We start from the raw sequence: 14408 nt of genomic DNA, 5'->3' as shown, positions 1-14408 counted from the left end.
GTCTTCAGTGGGGACTCTGGTGAAGGGACCGTTCAAGCCTCCAAACAATCCTTTCCCCAACCGTGGCGGGCGCTGAGAACTACTAGGGTCACTCGCAGGCCAGCTTCCCGTCGAAACTGGAGAGGGCAATGGCGAAGGCCTGCAGGGCGCACAGCGGGTACCGGTAGTCTAGGGTGAAGGCGTCCTCTGCCACGCGGCCGAACTGCAGCACGATGTAGTCGGCTATGGATACAGACGGGGCGGGGGGGGGGGGGACGCCGGCCCGAGACCTCTTGGGTTCTCCCTCCTGGCAGACAGTGCCCTCAACATTGTAGGAAGTCCCCCACTCTTGCATTGGGGCCCCAGTCCTTAGCCATGTCTCAGTTATTCACCCCACCGTCCATCTACCCTCTTATCTCGCCCAGCAAGCCCCACTTGCCTGCAGCTTTACCAGCCACTGTAAGCCCCTGAGGGTGGCGACCCTGCCTTACCTTCTGCTGCCCAGGGCTATGCATATAACCAGCCCGCACTTAGAGGAACCGGTCAAACTTCCTTAAGCCTAGAATCCTTCCTTTCCAAATACTCTGTTGTCTTTGCCCCATTCCTTCTTCTTCCCACCCCCAGACCCCAAGTCCTGTCTTAGACCACCAGCCTCATGGTTCCCTTCCTTAACCAGTGGCCCCCTCAGCCCCCATCCCATATCTGGCCCAGGTTTCCAGCCTCAATCCCAACACCTCCCCCAGCATCCATAGGGACAGGATGTTGCTAAAAATACCCCCAACCTCGGCCGACCAGGCTCCACCAGAAATGTGATCTGGAGAGCGGTTTTTCAAGGCCTCAGGACAGGTGACACAGGGGGCACATCCCTAGGATGGAGTGGGGGTGGGGAACTCGCTCAATGTTAACCAATCCTGGGAACCTGGAAAGCCCCTGGGAGATAACTTTCCATATCCAAACCCCTTCACCCTAGTGGGGACCTCTCCCCAAGGCTTGTAACAGGGGACATTTTTACTTAATTGTGTTCAAGGTACATTTTGTTTCCCTAACTCTTCGAGGGCAGGCCTTTGACCTCACTGGAGAGAGAACGATAGAAATGCTTGATTTATATTTCCTACTCCTAAAAGGCAACCATCCTCATGGGGTTGGGCACTGGAGCCAGACTACCTGGGTTCTAATCCCACCTCTGCCTCTCACAAGCTATATGTATAAGTTACTTAACTTCTCTGTGCCTTGGTTTTCTCCTCTGCCAAATAGGGACAATAATAATACCTTCCTCACAGGGCTGTTGAAAAGATTTAATTTTTTTTTTTTCGGCGGCGCAGCTTGCGGAGATCTTAGTTCCCCGACCAGGGATTGAACCCATGCCCTTAGCAGTGAAAGCACAGAATCCTAACCACTGGACCGCCAGGGAATTCCTGAAAAGATTTAATGATTCAGTATCTGTGAAGTCCTGAGAACAGTGCCTGGTCCATAGAAAGCACTGTGTAAGTGCTTATGAAATAAATTTTGAGGGCCAGGGTAACTGCCTGGAGTTGCTGAGAGACTTTGGATAATGGGCTGCCCTCTCTGAGCCTCAGCATCCTTCTTGGCCACATGGGGGTTGGTCTATCAGTCTTTTTTATTTTTAAATTTTTATTTATTATTATTGTTATTATTTGGACGCGTCACGTGGCTTGCAGTATCACCTTGCGGGGTCTTAATTCCCTGACCAGGGATTGAACCCAGGGCCATGGCAGTGAAAGTGCTGAGTCCCAACCACTGGACCGCCAGGGAACTCCCTATCAGTGTCTTTTAAGCTCCAGCAGCGTAACTGTCCCTTCAACACAGTCTTACCCAGAATACCCCAATATCTACCCCAGGCTCTAGTCAGTGCTAGAAAGACGGCCTGGAACAGTGAGCCCCAAGACACCTGCTTGGAATATATGAGGCTCCTGGGAGCACAATGTCAATGCCCCCGCAGGAGAGAGTGACCTTCCTGAATGTTCTGGCTCCAGAGATAAAGGACAGCTCCACTCCAGTATGTGTGTGTGTGTGATATATATATATAGAGAGAGAGGGAGAGAGAGAGATGGGGGGTGGGGGAAAGACTTGAGTAAGGGTTGAGGTCACGGAGGTGGTGGGGAACAGCCTGGCTTGGGTCCTCAGATACTCACGGTCATCGGCGTGGACAATCTGGAAGTTCTTGACCGAGGCCTGGGTGACTCGGCCTTGGAAGTTGAGGGTGTAGGAGCCACTGTCATCATTCCAGACGGGGGGCTTGTTGTGTAGCTCGATGAGGCTCTCCAGTGTCTTGTTCTGCCAGCGTACCAGCAGCCCGTCGCTGGCCTGGGGTGCCACGGGTGGGGCAGTATTAGGGAGAGGACAGTTAGGGGTGGCTGAGATATCTCAGGACTGGTGGTGGAGGGGGGGCTGGGGATGTGTGCATGCCCTTGTGTGTGTGCAGCCTGGGTGTCAACGTCTATGCAGGGTATCCTTGAGCGCATGCGCGGTCTCTGTGGCGTCCTTACGGGCAGGGTGTGTATCTGTGAGAATGGGCTTTGCTGTGGGATGCCAAAGTGGAGGGTTGGAAAGTGGAAAGTAGCATCTGGCATACAGGAGGTGCTCGATGCCATTGGTGCCCAAGGGGGTCTTAGGAACGGCCATATGCTGGCACCTATTACAAGGATGGACCAGCTATTCTAGGACTTACAAGGAGCTCACAGTTGAGCTTGGAGAGCTGTATAGGTAAAGAGTAGTTAAAATAAAATGTCCTGGAAGAGCTTCTGGAAGGAAGGAGCAGTGTCTGTATGATGGTGCTCTTGAGACATTTCTTTCCTTAGTTTCTTTGTCACCTGTTCATGTTCATGACTTAGAATGAGTCCACTCAAGATCGTGTCCTCCAAGAAGCCTTCCTGACCCCATGTCTGATTTAGATGTCAGCTCTGAGCTTCCATTACACCTTGCTCTTACCATTTCTCCCACTGCACTGTTATGGACAGAATTAGATACCCTAACAGCATGCACAGTATTTGACTAATGGCTCTGTGCCTCAGTTTCCCTCACAACAGGGTTTTGTGAAGATTAAATGATTAATAGTGCATGAAGTGTTATTTAGATCAGTTCCTGGCACAGAGTAAATGCTCAATAAATATCAGATATTGTTTTGATGGTAACTCTTGTGTTGATTTTGGATCTTCAGTGCCTGGCTTTAATAAATAATTGTGGAATGAATGAACTGTAAGATGATGAAGAGATACCCAAAGCAGCACTGGGTAGTTCTTACCAAGTCCAAACACACGTGGGAGGCACTGCCTCTGGAGGATTTATGTTTATTCCAGGACAGAAGGAGCAACTGTGGAACCCACAGGCTCTTAAAGACCGGAGCCTCCCAGGGCTCGTGCCCCATGGGTTGGCCAGGCCTCTGATTACAGTGTGACTTTCCAGCAGGGAGGGATGTGTGATCAGCTGATGGGAGTATTCTTTTTCATTGCAAATGAGTAAAGTGACATCACTGTGAGTGTGGACATGCCAGTCATCGGTCTCTGAAATCCTGGGCTCACCCAACTTGCAGTGCTAAGGAGCAGAGCGTGGGACTGACACACTGAAGGAGGCCACCTCTCTCCAGCCCATCTCTCCATCTTACCCTACCCCTCACTCACACACACACAAAACAAACAACCTTTGCTTTTTAAAATATGTCAATCATATCACTCCTTTCCTCAAAATGCTGCTATAGCTTCCTCTTTCTCTGAGTAAAAACCAGTTATACAGACTCATCTGCCCCTCACTGTCACCTCTCTGACCTGCTCCTCCAACCCACCAGGCACTCCTGCCTCAGGGCCTTTGCACTGTCTCTTCCCCCTGCCTGAATGTTCTTTTCCCAGATATTTGCAGGCTTGCTCCTCACCTCCTTCAAATTTCATCTTCTCAGTGAGGCTCACTCTGACCACTGTATTTAAATTGAAACCTACACACACACACACACCCCTCATCTCCTTTCCCTTGTTCGACTTTTTCTTTTTTCCCCACAGTACTTATCACCTTCTAACATACTACACAATTTACTTATTTATCACAATTATTGTCTACTGTCTGCCTCCCTCCACTAGAATGCCAGCTTCATGAGTGCAGATCTTTGTTTTGTCCACTGATGTCTCCAGTTGCCTAGACTAATACTTGGCACTCAATGTATGTGTGTTGAATGAATATATGAATGAGTGATTTGATGTAAACTGAAAAAAACAAAGCAAAACAAAACAATCCCTATTGTGCTTGTTTCGGTGAATTCAGTGAAACCCCCCTGAATTGAATTCATTCCACAAGTTGCCAGAATGAATTTGTGACAGGGTGATGGGGTGACAGGGTGATTTGTGACAGGGTGATGGGTGTGCTCAGGGGTTTGGGTACTGGGCAGGCCGAGCACCCCTCCCCCGCCCCCCAGCTTCCCAGGAGCGGGTTACAAGCAGGTCAGTACGGAGCAGGACCCTCTGGGAAGGGCTTCAGGGAGGTGCGGGGCTCACATTGCGGGGCCGAATGGGGACCCTCTCCTTGTCCGAATTCATGCCGGGAATGATGACCGTCATGCGCCGGGGACCTCGGAAGCCCAGCACGTTGGTTTCCTGGGAGGGAGATGCGCGTTAGGCCGGCCCCGGCGAGAGGAGGGGCCTGCCTGCCGCGGGGGACAGGTGGGACTCTCACATAGATCACAGCCGCCAGCTCCTGCCGAAGGCTCCCCACATCCGTGCTGCCTCCGCGGTGCGGGTTCTGCCCGTTGTCAAAGACGGTAAAGCGGTTCCCCAGGAGATTGGACCTGCAAGCAGGGTGGAGCTGGGGGCGGGGCTGAGGAGGGTCCACACCCCTCCTCCCAGACCCTTCCTCACAGCCAAGCTTTGAGAGCTTCCTACCTCAAGCATGGGTGTGTATTAGGACCGGAGCAATTTAGGTCCCCTGCCCCAGGCTTCCCCCATGAAGTCTTTTTAAAAGCTGGATCTAGAAGGAGACTGGGCAGCTTTCAAATCTCAGCTCCATCTCTTACTAGCTGTATGACCCCAGGCAAGTTACTTAAACTCTTAGTCTCAACTTCCCCATCTGTAAAATGGGCATGATAACAGTATTTACCGAATTTGGTTGATAAGAGGATTGAATGGATTAATATTTGGAAGTTACTTAGAAATACACCTAACACATAGGTAGGCCTTACATAAGTGTTTGTTAAATAAATAAATTAAAGAAATAAGGCCTGACTCGGGGGTTCACTTTCCCTTCACCTCTCAGATTTGTGGTGAGGATTGAATGAGCTATATGGAGAGACATAGCACAGCGTAGGTGCTGAATATTTATTCGTTCGTTCAGTTGGTAAATATTTATTGAATAGCTACTATGTGCCACGTGCTAGGAATTCAACCATGAACAAGACAGGCATAATCCCTGTCCCATGGACCTTATGTCCTACTCCAAGTGAGGTCTCTGGACCAGCAGTGTGGGCATCACCTGGGTGCTTCTTAGAAATGCAGAACCTCAGTCCTTGCCCAGACCCACTGAACCTTTTTTTTGGGGTGGGGGTGGGCAGGGGGCTCACCCTGCAGCTTGCGGGATCTCAGTTCCACAGACCAGGGATTGAACCTGGGCCACGGCAGTGAAAGCCCAGAATCCTAACTACTAAGCCACCGGGGAACTCCCCCCACTGAACCATTTTAACAAGACCCCCAAGTGATCTATGCCTGTCAAAGTGTGAGAAGCTCCGGGCCAGGGGACAATTCCAGAGTGTCCGATGTGGTGAGCACTCTGCCAGGCACAAGGGGACAGAGGTGACTGGCCACTGAGCTTCCCAGCCCCACCTCAGCTTCCCAATGAAATTCTCCCCTCCTCGGGACAGATTGGTGGGGTCGCTGGAGATGAGGTAATTGGCTGTCTTGCTCCGTTTCCGTTTCCTGCCAGCCAGGAGGAACACCTGGGGAGAGGGGTCGCAGAGATGCGCTGGAGGAAGGAGGTGCACCCGGGGAAAGAGAAGGCCCATTTGTCCCGCAGCCCTCCCCCCACCCCACTTTGGCTCTAGACTCTCCCTCAGTCTGGGTCCTGGCCCCTCCACTCTCCGTCCCACTGGCTGCCACCTCTCTCCGACCCACCTTCTTCTCTGTGTCCAGGTGCAGGAAGTAGGAGGGATACAGGCCCCGGTCCATGCCCTTCTTGTCCCGGGTCAGCCGGCAGCGGACCGTCTGGCCCTGGGGGGCAGGCCGAAGCACGAACTCCTGGGGTTCGTCCACTTCCACGGGTGGGGATGGGGCCCTCTCCTCCTTCTGGGTGGGGGCAGAGGGTGCATCAGCCCCAGAGCACTAGCTCCCCGGCCCTCAGCAGGTCCCCAGTGCCGGGATGCAGGCAGGGCAGGCAGGACAACTCACCGTTTTCTGTTTGGGGAAAGAACAGAGGCTGTTAGAGTGCAGCCGGCCCCTCCCCCTCCCCCAGCAGCTCGCCAGGCCTTGTTAGGAGGCTCTGGGGAGTTTTGTGCTTTATTACTATTTTGTTTAGCTTGTGGTTAAGAGCCCAGGCTCTGGAGCCAGACAGCCTGGGTTCAAATCCTGGTTCCACCACTAACTGTCTGTCATGGTTGTTAAGTTTTAACCACACTGTGACTCAGTTTTTTCATCTGAGAAGTATGTAGGTTTGGGGTGGATACCTGGGACAGACCTTAGTTTATATATTTAACAGACATCATAGAAAGTCTACCAATGTGCCAGGAATTATTCTAAGCACTTTCCAAATATTAACTCATTCCTTTTATCAGTAGCTACTGAGGTAGTTGTTCCATTATACAGGTGAAGAAGCTGAAGCTCAGAGAGCTTAAATAACTTGTCCAAGTTCACATAGTAAGAGGTGAAGCTGGGCTTTGAATGCTGTTAAACCCAGAGCCTTTAGAAAGACCTTCCATCATATGGATGCTCTCAGGGAGTGAACTGAGGTGAGGCTGAAGGTGCGGATTGCTGTGTTCTAAGCACATGGTGTTATAGAAGTGTCAGCTACCACTATAATTATAGCAGACAGTAAATACTCAATGAATGTAGCAGCCAACCTCCAACATGGCCCCCGATGCTCCCTGCCTCCTGGTATTTACGCCCTTGTGTAGACCCCTCCCACACTGTATCAGGGTTGGTCTTTGTGACCAATAGGATATGGCAGAAGTGATGGGTGGTCACTTCTAAGGCTAGGTCATAAAAGATATTACAGCTTCTGCCTTGCTGTATCTCTTGGGCCACTCTTGGGCTCTGGGGCAAGTTGGCTGCCATGTCTTAAGGACACTCAAGCAGCCTCTGGAGAGACCTCCAGCCAACAATCATGACAGTGAACCATTTTAGAAGTGGATCCTCCATTTCCAGTCAAGCTTTCAGAATGACCACAGCCCCAGTTGACATCTCAACTGCAACCTCACAGGAGACCCTGAGCCAAAACTACCCCTGCTAAGCCACTCCTAGATTTCTGACTCACAGAAATTAAGAAAATAAATTGTCATTTTAAGTTTTGGGGTGGTTGTTATATAGCAATACATAGTCAATACAATGAATGAATAAATAAGCTCATTTTGCTCATCGAAAAACTTTTAATAACTATGTGGTTGCATTAGGCCCTAAGGTGGCCTAGTGACCACCCTACCATTGCCCCTTCTGTTCTTACAAACCTAGTGCCCTTTGTTGTCATGTTCTGTCCTTCACAAGAGGGGGAACCAAGACTCTAACCCCAAGTTTCCCAGCTGGGGAGACAAGGGACTGCCACCTGGGTGTGTGCATTTCAGGTGTAAATGCTATCTGGGAGTCACTAAGAAGCCCTGATGTGCTGAGGTTGCCCATTTTTGCTGAGGGCAGGTTTGCACTGTGTGTGAAGTGAGGCTGGTGTTAGGGAGCGGGCCCTTAGCCTCCAGGTAAGTGGCATCTCTTCTCCGCTCTAGGCTGCTCCAGAAGAAACTTGGGAAATCCAAGACTATGTTTGGAACGTGGTGTGGGGAAAGCCAGACTCATTCAAACATTTCTACAGAGGTGAATTTCAAGGGCCTACTATATTAAAGGCTGTACTGCAGTTATATTCTTTCTGGAAGACAAGAAACTGGCCTTTCAGTTATATATCAGTTTCTGGTGATCTTGGCTAATGTGAATCAGTCCCCCAAGACCTGACCACTCCTGTACAAAGGAATAAACCCACAAACTAAGATCCCCCCAGGCCCTGCCCTCAGGATGATCTCTCCATTCATGGAAACCTGTTTCTCGAAGACTTTCATCACTTTCTCTCTCCAGTTCGACCTCTCTCTCCCGCTTACTCCTGCCTGTGCATGTTGGTACCTGAGTCCTGTTTGTGAGTGGGGGCTGTATTGGAAATATTTAACAACGTGTTCTGCCCATGGAGACTGCCCCATCAGAGTGGACACTGGTAGGACTGGAGGAGGTCCTGGAGGCCTCTGATGGCCAGTGTTAACCCTTTGGTTGCTGGATAGTTTGGATGCTGGACGGTTGGGAGGGCCTGGGTGGGAGAGCAGAAGGCACTCTGAGCAGTATCTCAGAGCAGCAGAGTGGAACTATTTTAATAACTCAAGTACGGGGTGGATGGGTGGGAAGGTGGGAAGAATTGGGAGATTGGGATTGACATATATACACTAATATGTATAAAATAGATAACTAATGAAAACCTGCTGTATAGCACAGGGAACTCTACATAATGCTCTGTGGTGACCTAAATGGGAAGGAAATCCAAAAAAGAAGGGATATATTATGCATATAGCTGATTCACTTTGCTGTACAGCAGAAACTAACACAGCATTGTAAAGCAACTATACCCCAATTAAAAAAAAATAATAGCTCAACTACAGCTGGCTGTCAGTCAGTCAGTGTGCCCAGGGATGTGTATGCATGTGTCTGTCTGCCTGTGCTCCACCTCCCTGGTACAGAAAATGTGTGGCTCTCATGTGGGGGCCATGAGAGCATCTCCGGCTGTGTCTGATAGTTAGGCTGCAGGGGGGAGGGCTCAGAGCGGGTGACATAAGGCCCCCGGGTGGCCAGTCCCAGCCTGGTGACCCCACAACTGCCTCTTCTGTTCTCACAAACCTGGTTCCCTTTGTCCTCATATCCTGTCACCAGAGAGGCAGCTAAGATTCTAACCCCAAGTGACTCCATGGTCCCAGCCCACGAGGTCCCACAGTCAGGTCCCCCAAGCCCAGGCCCCTGCCACTGCTCCCTGGAGGAACCTCACCCTCTCCCATCTGGGCTCCAACCTTTTTGCCTTTTCCTTTTGCTTTGCCCTTCTGATTGCTGTTCTTGGTCACCACAGCTGCCACCTCTTCCTCCTCCTCCTCCTTCTCCTCTTCTGAGCCTTTGGGAGTGCCTGAGCATTGTAGGGGAGCAAGTCTGTTAACCCCTTACCCTGGCAGAACCCATCATGTTTTGCAAGGTACGTCCAACACCCACGCCTCACTTGGACCCCTCCCACAACCACAAGAGAGCAACCCCCTTTCACTATTATCAGAAAGTAATAGGACTTCCCTGGCTGCGCAGTGGTTAAGAATCCACCTGCCAATGCAAGGAACACGGGTTCGAGCCCTGCTCCGGGAAGATCCCACATGCCGCGGAGCAGCTAAGCCCGTGCGCCACAACTACTGAGCCTGCGCTCTAGAGCCCTCGAGCTGCAACTACTGAAGCCCGCGCGCCTAGAGCCCGTGCTCCACAACAAGAGAAGCCACCGCAATGAGAAGCCCGCGCACCGCAACGAAGAGCAGCCCCCGCTCGCCGCAACTAGAGAAAGCCTGCGCACAGCAACGAAGACCCAATGCAGCCAAAAATAATAAATAAATAAAATAAGTAAATTAAAAAAAGAAAAGAAAAGAAAGTAATAGCCTCAGAAAAGCTAAGACACTGCCTGAGGGCACACAGCTATTAAAGTGGGGGTCAAGATGCCCCCAGTCTTCTGACTTTATTATTTTTTTTTAATTGGAGTATAGTTGCTTTACACTGCTGTGTCAGTTTCTGCTATACAGCAAAGCGAATAATCCATACATATACCAAGTCTTTGACTTTAGAACCCCTACTCCTCACCCTATGCTGCATCCCTCCTTCCACACCCACGACTGCCTCTGGATGTCCTGACACCAGAGGCCACTGCCACCCACCTTTCTTCTTCAGAGCTTTTTCCCCAGGGTCATCCCCCCCAACCAGAAACATGGCTGCCGGTGTCTTCTTCCTCACTCTGGTCGGGCTCACTGAGCTGTCCTTGTCGGCCTCCCCGGACCCTGTGTGTGTGGATGTGAAGAGGTCACACCCCCCGCCTCACCCAGAGTCCCTTGTTCCTCCGCAGACCAGGCTCACCTTTCTTCTTCATCTTTCTCGTCTTGGTCCCTTCCCCTGCTGATGCCTCCTTCTTCTTAATCCGCAGAGGTTTCAGTGGGGGGACAGGGCTTCCCAGGTCCTCTGGAAATGGAGGGTGGGAGTTAGACAAAGAGGAGTCACCTTCCAATCCACTCATTGTTCCTTCAGTTCCCAGGGAGGCCCAGAGCACCTTCTGCTTGTCTTGTTTTTAACCCAGAGTCCAAAAAGGACTGGATGAACACCAGGAGTTTAATAAGTAGTTAATGAATGAATGAATGAATGGATGAATGCCAGGCCTCCTAACTGAGCCTCTGAATCCCAGCTCCCACCCCATCTCCTCCAGAAAACCTCCTGTGGTCAGTGCTACAGACAGTCCTCCCCCCCCCCCGAGAGGCCCAAGGTCCTAGCTACATGTCCACATGTAGACCAGACCCCAGTACCCATGGGGCAAGGTGCCCCAGCCAGGGAGCTATCACAGCATTTATTCACTGATTGATTTTTTTACTATAATCACTTTGATACTTTTGTAAAAATCATAAAAATAATTCATCTAGAGTTAAAAAAAAATCACAAAGAAAACTAAAATCCTCTGCCTTCCCTGGCTCACAGAGCACCCTGGGCAGGGGGCTGGGGGGATGGTGGAGGGAGCACATATTGATTTAAGGACCATCGGAGGGAAGAAACCACCAAAGGGAAAAACTCTTGGGTCCAGGCACCAGGGAGCTTTTTGATGTCTCAACTCCTGCGTATCCATGAGACACCAGGCCCCTCAGGGGTAGGGCTAGTTTTGTGTGTCTTTGCCCCCTCTGGACCCTCAACACCCACCCTTCGGACCCTGGGCCTTGGCCTTCCTCTCCTTGATGTCTGCAGAAGCCTTCTCTTTGGGGGGCTTCTTGGGAGGCAGACGGATTTTCTCTTTCTTTTCCTTCTCCTCCTTGTCCTCTTCCTCCTCCTCATCCCCTGCAGGTAAAAACTCCTCATAACGGGGGCTGGGGTGGGCCCCATTATCTGGGGAGCCCAGTCCTTCCAGATTGCTGGGAGGTGGTGAAGGAGCTGGGGGTAGGAGGCTCCCCTTCTGGAACAGAAACAGGAGGAAGAAAGGAGTTTCGGCGCCTTCCTCAAAGAAGGGGGTGACCCCAGAATCTTCCAAGGTCTACAAGTCAGGAGAGAGAGCTGGAATTGGGGGGATGCTGAGGGCTTGGCAATCCTGTTCTGGGAAAACGCCCTTCTGTGCAGGTCCTTCCTCTCTCTCTGGGACCCTCAGCTCCTCACACACTCTCCTGGGGTCTTTCAGTTTCCCCTTCTCTGCCCCTTCTAAAAGACACCTGCGCTGCTTCTCCCACTCTGCTTCTCCCTGTCCTGGTCTGTTGCTGTTTCTAACTTCTAGCCAGACCCGTCTGAGCTACCTCCAGCCCCTAGCTGCAGGGTTTTTTTGTTTTTTAATATTTATTTATTTTTAAAATTTTTTGGCTGTGCCGGGTCTTAGTTGCAGCACGCAGGATCTTCCTTGTGGCATGCGGGGGTCTTTAGTTGCGGCATGCATGTGGGATCTATTTCCCCGACCAGGGATGGAACCTGGGCCCCCCGCATTGGGAGGGTGGAGTCTTACCCACCAGACCACCAGGGAAGCTGCAGTTTAAGGCAAAACTCTTAATCTCAATGTGCCTCGGTTTCCCCCTCCCGAAGATGGGACAAGAACACGAGAATAAAGGTTTTCCTAGCTCAAAGACGAAGCCAGGGACGTGGACGCGGTTTTTCCGAGTTGTCTGCCTCTCTCCATCTGCTGTTCCTGTCCAGCCCCTTCCCTCCTCCTCTCCAGACGCCCCCTTCCTTCTGGCGCTCTCTCACCGTCCTCCGCGTCTGGGGCGCGGGCTACCAGGAAGGTCTCCCGGGGGTCGCGCTTCTTGGCCTCGGGGTCCCTGAGGAACTTGGCGTAGACCGTCTGCAGCTCCCTGGCCTCGGCGGGCTCCCGGGAGGGCTCCTCCCGCGGGCTCCTCCTCCGTCCCGCTGAGCCGAGATGCGCGGGTCAGGCGGGACCTCCAACGGCGCCCACTCCCCCTCAGGCTCCTCACCCTGGGGTCTCCCTTGGGCTCTGTTTCCACCTTGGACATCCCTCTCCCAGCTTTCATCATCCCTACACTCCTCCTACCCCCCAGCTCAACTCCAAGTCCGCTCCGCCGCTTACCCCTCCAGTTACCCCCCCTCCCACGCCCCTGCTCCCAGGGAGGGTTCCCAGACTCAAGGACACCCTCGCCTGCGGTCCTTCCCTCCCGTGACCCTCACCCTGGGGGGCGCCCCGGGGCTCAGCCTTCCGCACGCCTCCAGGTCTCCGGGGCTTGGATCCCGTGGGGCAGGGGGACTCTGGGGCTTCTGTCTTCTTCTTCCTCAACTTCTGTCGCTGCAGAGTGGGGGGTCAAGAGGAGGGAGGGGAAGGAAAGGGGGGCTCTGAGGGCTGCCTATCACTCTCTAATCCCTTGAGCCGCCAGAAATAACCGCAGATTATCTGGAGTGGAACTGCACCCCTTCTTGGGGTGAGGAAGGATGACCCCCTCCCGTGTACCACGGCCACCTCCAATGCCCCAAAGCCCAAGTTCCTCCCCTGGACACCCCATACCCCCAAACACCCCCTTCGTGCAAAAACAGAACAAAACAAAAACCTCCAGGGAAGCAACAAGCCCCAGAGGCTGCTGAGGGGGACCCTCCCCACTCTCAGACCCCCTACCCTGCGTGGGGGGCTCTTTCTGTCTCTTCTCCAAGCAGGGGTGACATACCTGCTTGGTGCGCTGCTGGACCTCCGGGCTCTGGCCTTCTTCTTCATGCCCGCTGAGGGTAGCAAAGGAATCAGTCTGTCTCCCTCACCTTTTCCTGCCCCTCCCCAAACCCTCCATCTGGCCCCCCAACCAGGGTTCAGGTAGGATGAGGTGAGGGCTTTCCAGACCTGTCTGAGGCCCACACCTCTCGGAGGGTGTCGTCCTGCAGCGGCATGGTGCCTGTGCCTATCCACAGCCCCTGCTCTGGCCACCCTGCAGCCCTAGAAGCTTCCCCGCGGGCCCCAGCTAATCCGGGCTCAGCTTCACCCCCACCTCCTGCTGGCTCAAGAGGGTGGCAGCACTGTGGGAGGTGCTCCTGCCCCGAACCCACCCCCCTGCCTGGCCCACTGAGGGAAGAGGCTGAAAACTCAGATCCTCAGTGGCCTGAAGGATGGCATCACTGTACCAGGTCCTCCCGCGCCCTGAGCTTTGGCTTAGAGATGCTGATTTGTATTGATAATTTGTTGGTGGTAAATGGGGCATGGGAAGAAAATATGACATCAGATCCTGTATTTGTCTTTCTTTTCCATTAAAAAAATAAAAACTAGGATTTACTAATATTTAATGTATATGGATTGATAGATGCATGTGTATATACTTTATAAAGAAACATGCCTATATTCTGGGTGTCCACCTAAATATCTTTTTACTGATAAGGAACTTTTTTTTTTTTTTTGGCTCACCTTGCAGCTCGTGGGATCTCAGTTCCCCAATCAGGGATCAAGCCCGGGCCCTCAGCAGTGAGAGCGTGGAGGCTTAACCACTGGACCACCAGGGAATTCCCAGGAACATGCTTTTTTAAGAGTTTAGAGACAAGGGATGTAGTGTTGATGTGATTAATATCATGGGAGAGGTTTGGCTAAGTGCAGAGGAAGCCCAGAAGAGGGGCCCTATTGGGGGTCCTAGAGGCTTCCTGAAACCTGATCTAATCTAAAACTTGAAACTCAAAAAGGTGAGGGGGGTTCTGCAGCCAAAAAGAAAAAAGAAAAAAAGGAAAAAAAAAAGTGGGATGGGCTATACCTGGAAAGGGAACAGCAAGATAGAGACCTAGAGGTTGGAATCAGGCAGATGTATTCAAAGGTCTAGAACTAGGAGGGAGGCAGCTGTGTCAGGCATGGGTCAGTCCTGAGCCCAAGCTCTAAGCTCTGCCGCTTAAGAGGTGAATGTCCTTGGGTGACAGATTTAACCTCTCTGGGCCTCCATTTCCTCATTTATAAACTGGGTTTGATAAAGCACTGACCTAGTAGGGATGTTGTGCAGATTAAGTGGGATGACAGATGGAAAGCTGCATACAGTGAGCGCT

The 14408-nt window shown here is 52.0% G+C and overlaps 1 protein-coding gene across 1 annotated transcript; it reads right to left on the bottom strand.

The window, feature by feature from the left end:
* Positions 1-88: 88 nt before the first annotated feature.
* Positions 89-13280, bottom strand: TULP1 (TUB like protein 1). The gene is given in 14 exon segments (XM_061196328.1): positions 89-222; positions 2133-2304; positions 4479-4577; positions 4657-4768; positions 5796-5908; positions 6084-6254; positions 9203-9318; positions 10100-10219; positions 10296-10397; positions 11121-11255; positions 12144-12302; positions 12615-12759; positions 13088-13118; positions 13234-13280. Coding segments are annotated over 14 exon segments (1656 nt in total).
* Positions 13281-14408: the final 1128 nt, after the last annotated feature.

Source organism: Eubalaena glacialis, chromosome 7 (assembly GCF_028564815.1).
Source record: "Eubalaena glacialis isolate mEubGla1 chromosome 7, mEubGla1.1.hap2.+ XY, whole genome shotgun sequence".
Lineage (NCBI taxonomy): Eukaryota > Metazoa > Chordata > Mammalia > Artiodactyla > Balaenidae > Eubalaena > Eubalaena glacialis.
This window is presented reverse-complemented; position numbering and strand designations above follow the sequence as displayed.